At 40.0% G+C, this 7445-nt stretch overlaps 1 protein-coding gene and 1 non-coding gene across 2 annotated transcripts; one reads left to right on the top strand and one right to left on the bottom strand.

The window, feature by feature from the left end:
- Positions 1 to 635: 635 nt before the first annotated feature.
- LOC120110689 lies at positions 636 to 5903 on the top strand. Its single transcript, XM_039126281.1, has 7 exons — positions 636 to 876; positions 1018 to 1389; positions 1505 to 1587; positions 1815 to 2888; positions 3170 to 3280; positions 3437 to 3740; positions 3825 to 5903. The coding sequence occupies exons 1-7, from the start codon at positions 636 to 638 to the stop codon at positions 5825 to 5827; spliced, it is 4188 nt and encodes a 1395-aa protein (XP_038982209.1). The 3' UTR covers positions 5828 to 5903.
- Positions 1029 to 1135, bottom strand: LOC120110702. Its single transcript, XR_005511843.1, has one exon. It is a non-coding gene; the product is annotated as a small nucleolar RNA R71 (small nucleolar RNA).
- Positions 5904 to 7445: the final 1542 nt, after the last annotated feature.

Below are 7445 nucleotides of genomic sequence, written 5' to 3'. Positions count from 1 at the left end.
CACACCCTTGTGACCTACAATCAAGAATTTCACAGATCATAATGAATTTATATTAATTTCTATGATCACGAAAGTAGACATAGGATTAATATAGGTATAGGTGTTATGCCTTGAAAGAGGATATCGCATAAAAAAAAGGGATTCGGTCATTGTAATTAGCAGAATATTAACAATCAGATTTAAATTCATTGAAGGAATTCAATTGATGAAATCCAAGCCCTAGGAACCTTTCATATTTGATTTTTCAGGTCAAGAAATTGCAGTCAGTCACATCAATTTGGGATCGTCTAAATAATATAGAAAATTTATAAATTGGTACTTGAATCGCCTCCTTGTGGAAACGATACTCTTTTTGCCCTATTCTACTTGTCATGACCCATGCACTTGTGGTAGAGTCTAGGGACTATCAAGTTTTTGGCGCCGTTGCCGGGGAGGATTGTTTTTAATATCAATACAAATAATTTTCTGCATTAATTTAGACTGTTTTGTTCTTTTTGTTAATTTACGTTTTCTATATTTAGTGTATGCCACGAAACTGTGAGCTAATTGAGCCTTTTGATCCAGAAATTGAGAGAACCCTACGAGCATTAAGGAAACAACAAAGATTAGAGCTAAAGCAAAAATAAGCAGAAGCCATGGCAGATAACCAAGATAACCAGAATAAAAGGTTGTTGAGTGACTATGCAGTGCCGAATGTCAATGGTGCTCAACCCAGTATTGTGAGACCTACAGTAAATGCTAATAATTTTGAGATTAAGCCTGGTCTCATCCAGATGGTGCAGCAGGAGCAGTTTGGTGGAGGACATGCTGAGGATCCACATGCACACCTTGCCAATTTCTTGGAGATTTGTGATACAATCAAGATGAATGGAGTTAGTGATGATGCTATTCAACTCTGACTTTTTACATTTTCTCTAAAAGATAAAGCCAAGGCCTGGTTGAATTCCAAAGCGCCTAACTCTTTCACCACCTGGAATGCCTTGTCACAAGCTTTTCTGAGTAAGTATTTTTCCCCAGGTAAGACTGCCAAACTTAGAAATGATATTACCAGTTTTGCTCAGTTTGATGGTGAATCTTTGTATGAAGCCTGGGAGAGGTTTAAGGATTTGCAGAGAAAGTGTCCACATCATGGTCTTCCTGACTGGCTGATTATACAGACTTTCTATAATGGATTAATACATTCAGTTAGAATTACCATAGATGCAGCTGCAGGAGGTACTTTAATGAGTAAGTCAACAGAAGAGGCATATGAGTTGTTAGAAGAAATGGCCTCTAACAATTATCAGTGGTCTAATGAAAGAGGTATGCCTAAGAAAGTTCCAGGTATGTATGACGTAGATGGCATAAACATGTTGAATGCCAAGGTTGATTCTCTAGTAAAAATGTTCGGTAAGCTGGGTAATGTGAATTCCGTTTCTAGTCCTGTATTGAGTTGTGATTGTTGTGGAGGAGCTCACATGAGTTCTGATTGTATGCAAGTTCAATTTGTGTCTAATTATAACAGGCAGTAGCAGCAGAACAACCCTTATTCCAACACATACAACCCAGGCTGCAGGAATCATCCCAACTTTTCATGGAAAGATCAAGGTAACCAAGGTAGCAGTTCTAGACCTCTCCATCCTCCTAGTTTTCAACCAAGACCATCCCAACTAGAAAGTAAGCAGTCTTGGAAGATAGCTATTGAGAAGTTAGCCAATGCCAGTTCGGAGAGATTTGAGAGACTGGAAGCAAAGGTTGACCAGTTGGCGAGTTCCAATAGAAATGTGGAGGTGCAATTGGGGCAGTTAGCCAATTCCATCAATTCTCGTGGACAGGGTAATTTGCCTAGTAAGACAGAGGTCAATCCGAAGGAGCATTGCAAGGCAGTCACCTTAATAAGTGGTAAACAACTTGGTCAGGTAAGTGGTGAGACTATAGTTGGTGATGAAGTAGACTATGAAGAGGTGAGCAAGAAGGTCAGTGAAGAAGTTGAGGACCTAGCCAAGACAACATCCCCACTACCACCAGTCGAACCTTATGTTCCTCCCATTCCTTTTCCTCAAAGGCTTAAGAAGAATAAAATTGATCAACAGTTTGAGAAATTTTTGAAAGTGTCTAGGCAGCTTCACATTAATATTCCTTTTGCAGACGCCTTTGCACAAATTCCTACATATACAAAATTTTTAAAGGAGATCATATCTAAGAAGAGAAAATTGGAAGATTTCGAGACCATTGCCTTAACGGAGGAATGCAGTGCCATTATCCAGAATAAGCTTCCACCAAAGCTAAGAGATCCAGGGAGTTTTTCTATTCCTTGTACTATAGGTGATGTTGATTTTTCTAGAGCTTTATGTGATTTAGGTGCTAGTGTTTCACTAATGCCTTTATCTGTGTCTAGGAAGCTTGGATTGAAGGAGTTGAAGCCTACTACCATCTCTTTGCAGCTAGCTAATCGATCGGTCAAATATCTTTTGGGTGTTCTTGAGAATGTGCTGATCAAGGTAAAGAAGTTTATCATTCCAGTTGATTTTATTGTTTTGGAGATGGAAGAAGACACCGAGATCCCTATCATTTTAGGCTGGCCCTTTCTAGCCACAGCTGGAGCTATCATAGATGTTAAGAATGGTAGGTTGACTTTGAAGGTTGGTGAAGAAGAGGTAGAGTTTAATTTATTTGAAGCTACTAAATATCCTTCTTTTACTGATCATGTTTTTCGAGTTGATGTTGTAGATGAGTCGACCAGAGAGGTTTTTAGGGCTGAAAATACTAAAGAACCTCTTGAGACTTGTTTAGTGAGTGCAGGGACAAGTAAAGATGATAATCTAGAGGTTGTTAAAGTAGCGTGTGCATTAGAGGCTACATGTCCTAAGAAAAAAAGAGAGGTATTTATTTTGAGGATATCGGCAAAGGTAAGCCACCCCCTCCCCCTTCTAATGTGCAAGCACCAGTTCTGGAGTTGAAGCCATTACCCTCACATCTCAGATATGCATTTTTAGGTGAAAATAATACTTTGCCTGTGATTGTGAGTGCTTCTTTGTCTGATGAGCAACTTGACAAATTGATACGTATTTTGAGATTGAGAAAAAAAGCCATAGGATGGACTATATCAGACCTTAGAGGAATTAGCCCTTCATTGTGTATGCATAGAATTTTAATGGAGGATAACCATAAACCTATTATTGAAAATCAGAGACGGTTAAATCCTAACATGAAAGAAGTAGTTAGGGCTGAAGTTCTTAAATGGTTAGATGCAGGGATTATTTATCCTATATCTGATAGTTCATGGATTAGTCCAGTGCAGGTAGTACCTAAAAAGGGTGGGATGACTGTGGTGCATAATGAAAATAATGAATTAATTCCCACTAGGACAGTAACTAGGTGGAGAGTCTGCATAGATTATAGGAAACTTAATAGTGTTACCCATAAGGATCATTTTCCTTTACCTTTTCTTGATCAGGTGCTTGAGAGACTTGCTGGGTATGCGTATTACTGTTTTTTAGATGGTTATTCAGGGTATAACCAGATTTCTATATCCCCCAAAGATCAAGAAAAGACCACCTTTACTTGTCCTTATGGTACTTTTGCATTTCGTAGGATGCCTTTTGGTTTGTGTAATGCACCTGCTACATTTCAACGTTGCATGATGGCTATTTTCTCTGATTTTGTTGAAAAGATCATGGAGGTTTTCATGGATGATTTTTCTGTTTTTGGATCTTCTTTTGATAGTTGTTTAGATAACTTGTCTCGAGTTTTGCAGCGCTGTGAGGAGACTAATTTGGTCTTGAATTGGGAGAAATGTCATTTTATGGTGCAGGAAGGTATTGTTTTGGGCCACAAAATTTCAGCAAGAGGCCTTGAAGTGGACCGAGCAAAAATAGAAATTATTGAAAAATTGCCACCACCTGCAAATGTTAAGGGAGTTAGAAGTTTTCTTGGTCACACAGGATTTTACCGGCGTTTTATTAAGGATTTCTCTAAAATTTCTAAACCTCTTTGTAATCTGTTGAATAAGGATGTTGTGTTTGATTTTGATAAGGACTGTTTGAATGCTTTTAACAGGTTAAAGCAAGAGTTGGTGTCAGCACCAATTATGGCAGCCCCAGATTGGAGTTTGCCTTTTGAGCTAATGTGTGATGCTAGTGATTTCGCTTTGGGTGCTGTTCTCGGCCAGAGAAAAAACAGGAAGTTGCATGTTATATATTATGCTAGTAGAGTTTTAAATAATGCACAGTTGAATTATGCAACTACTGAAAAAGAATTGCTTGCTGTTGTGTTTGCTTTTGATAAGTTTCGATCTTATCTTGTAGGTTCCAAGGTGATCGTATATACGGACCATTCAGCAATCAAGTACTTGCTGAAAAAGAAAGATGCCAAACCGCGCTTGATTCGGTGGGTGCTGTTGCTTCAAGAATTTGATCTTGAGATTCGAGACAAGAGAGGCATGGAGAATGTGGTGGCAGATCACTTGTCTAGATTAGAGGGGCAGTCAAGAGCAGATGAGGTGCCCATTAATGAAAGCTTTTCAGATGAGCAGTTGTTGGCAGTTTCAGTCATCCCCTGGTATGCTAATTTCGTGAACTATTTGGTGAGTGGCATTGTTCCACCTGATTTGAGCTATCATCAGAAGAAAAAGTTTTTGTGGGATGTGAAGCATTATTTTTGGGGAGAACCGCTACTCTATAAACACTGTGCAGATGGGATGATTAGAAGATGTGTGCCCCAAGATGAGATGCAGGATATACTTGACCATTGCCATTCCTTGGAGTGTGGTGGACATTTCAGTACCTCTAAGACAGTTGCAAAGGTATGGCAGTCTGGTTTTTGCTGGCCGACCATGTATCAAGATACTAGACAATATGTGAGCATGTGTGATAGATGTCAGAGGGTTGGCAACATTTCAAAAAAGAATGAGATGCCCTTGACCAATATCCTGGAGGTTGAACTGTTTGATTTATGGGGAATTGATTTCATGGGCCCATTTCCTTCTTCCTTCAATAATCAGTACATTCTGGTAGCAGTGGATTATGTGTCCAAATGGGTTGAAGCTACTGCAACTCAGACTAATGACTCTCGGGTGGTGATGACATTTGTGAAGAAAAATATTTTTTCAAGATTTGGTGTGCCGAGAGCTATTATTAGTGATGAAGACTCTCATTTTTGTAATCGGTCATTTGAGGCTTTGTTGAAGAAATATGGGGTTACTCATAGGGTGGCACTTGCCTATCATCCCCAAACAAATGGGCAAGTGGAACTTGCAAATAAGAAATTGAAGCAAATTTTGGAGAAAACTGTGAGCAATTCAAGAAAGGATTGGGCAAATAAGTTAGATGATGCACTTTGGGCCTATAGGACAGCTTTCAAGACACCTTTGGATATGTCTCCTTACAGACTTGTCTTTGGAAAGTCTTGTCACTTACCAGTGGAATTAGAACACAGGGTCTATTGGGCAATCAAGGAGTTGAACATGGATTTGAAAGCTGCGGGAGAAAAAAGATTGTTACAGTTGAGTGAGTTGGAGGAGTTTAGGTTGGATGCTTATGACAATACTCGGATTTACAAGGAAAAGACAAAGCATTGGCATGACAAACATCTTCAGATTAGAAACTTCGAAATTGGGCAGCAAGTATTACTCTTCAGCTCAAGACTTAAGTTATTTCCAGGCAAGCTTCGTTCTAGGTGGTCTGGCCCATTCACGGTAACGAAAGTGTATCCATATGGTGCTGTTGAGGTGCGTAGTGAGGTCACTGGTGCATTCAAGGTTAATGGGCAGCGTTTGAAGCCTTATCTTGCTAGTAATGTGGTTCCTAAAGGAGTAATTTACTCTTTGAAGAATCCTACCTATGGTTGATGGTGTGGAAGTCAAGCTAATGACTGTAAACAAGCGCTTCTTGGGAGGCAACCCAACCACAAAAAAAAAAAAAAAATTCCTTTCTTTTGTCTTTTGTTATATGTTTTAATTGTTGTTTTTATTTAAGTCTTTGAATAATTATTGTTATGACCCCTTTCTTTTTGGTTGTGTTGTGTAGGTGCAGAAAAATCAAGCAAGAAGCTAGTTCGTGTTCAATTCAGTCGGACATTCATTGTGTTCAGCCTTGCTAAAAGGAGAGTATTAGTCTTCCATTTTTCTTTGCTTTCACATTGAGGACAATGTGAAAACTAAGTTTGGGGGAGTGGATATTTGATTATGCTGAATGCTAGTATTAGTTATGTTTGTTTGAGAAAGAAATTTTTTTCGAAATTCTGGTTTGTTCACTTTCATGCAAGTTAATAGTGATCATATCTATGTCTTCCAAACCAAATTTTTATGTGAAAGATTAGGAGAAATGAACATGCATTTGCACTTGTGTGAGACTTATCTAGGATCAACATTACACTTTTGGGTTCTTTATTGTGTTTAAGCATTGAATTTTGATTTAAGATAGACAATATCTTATAAAGCAAGAGTAAGCATATTTGTTTTCCTTTGGGATTATTAAAGTACATCTTTCCTTGCAAAGTTGTATGAGTTGTGTGATTATGCATAAAAGATGAGTGTGATGCTTTTCTTGTGATTATCCCCTTTGATCTAGTCCTAAACAGGGTTTAAGTAAATAGAGCGATAATGATTAGAAAGTCGAATAAATAAATGTGTACTAAGTTCTTTCTACTCCAATGTTTTGAGTTGCTTAGTAACTAGGGGTATTCATCACCAATGTTTACTTTTACGTCAAACGGCAACTTGGAATATGAGTATGCAAAGGCACTTTAAGTGTGTGACTTGTTGAGTAACCGGGTGCATCCATCACAAATGCTTGTATTCGCGTCAAAAGGCAAGTGACAACTTAAATACAAAGAATAATTGGTCAAAAAAAAAAAGAAGAAAAAAAAACTCTCTATGTCACGCCCCCGCCTTTGCGAGGCACGTGAGGCACCTAGTGCCCACGTGGGGGCCACATGAGGGGGGAACACGGGGCTCCCCTGCCAGATATTATCCGTTTCTGGGGTTTCACGCAAGCGTCCTTCACCCCTCCCCGATTTTGTTTTCCACCCAAAACGCGTCTGCAGGATTAGGAGACACCCGCCTCATATGCCTAGGCTCTGGAACGAGTCTTTCCGATGTGGGACTATTGGGCCTCACACCCTTCCCACCATCGGACAAGAGTCGTCCTCGGCTCTGATACCAAATATCACGCCCCCGCCTCTGCGAGGCACGTGAGGCACCTAGTGCCCACGTGGGGGCCACATGAGGGGGGAACACGGGGCTCCCCTGCCAGATATTGTCCGGTTCTGGGGCTTCACGCAAGCGTCCTTCACCCCTCTCCGATTTTATTTTCCACCCAAAACGCGTCTGCAGGATTAGGAGACACCCGCCTCATATGCCCAGGCTCTAGAACGGCTCTTGTCCGATGGTGGGAGGTGTGAGGCCCAATAGTCCCACATCGGAAAGACTCGTTCCAGAGCCTGGGTATATGAGGCGGGTGTCTCCA

Source organism: Phoenix dactylifera, chromosome 4 (genome assembly GCF_009389715.1).
Source record: "Phoenix dactylifera cultivar Barhee BC4 chromosome 4, palm_55x_up_171113_PBpolish2nd_filt_p, whole genome shotgun sequence".
Taxonomy (NCBI): Eukaryota; Viridiplantae; Streptophyta; class Magnoliopsida; order Arecales; family Arecaceae; genus Phoenix; species Phoenix dactylifera.
This window is presented reverse-complemented; position numbering and strand designations above follow the sequence as displayed.

What these genes read in the sequence shown, in the direction of transcription:
- LOC120110689 (XM_039126281.1), top strand. Translation starts at nt 636, where the DNA reads ATGGCAGATAACCAAGATAACCAGAATAAAAGGTTGTTGAGTGACTAT. An exon ending in AATCAAGATGAATGGAGTTA is followed by an intron (nt 877 to 1,017) that starts GTGATGATGCTA and finishes ATTTTTCCCCAG; the next exon opens with GTAAGACTGCCAAACTTAGA. An exon ending in CATGGATTAGTCCAGTGCAG is followed by an intron (nt 3,281 to 3,436) that starts GTAGTACCTAAA and finishes TTTCTTGATCAG; the next exon opens with GTGCTTGAGAGACTTGCTGG.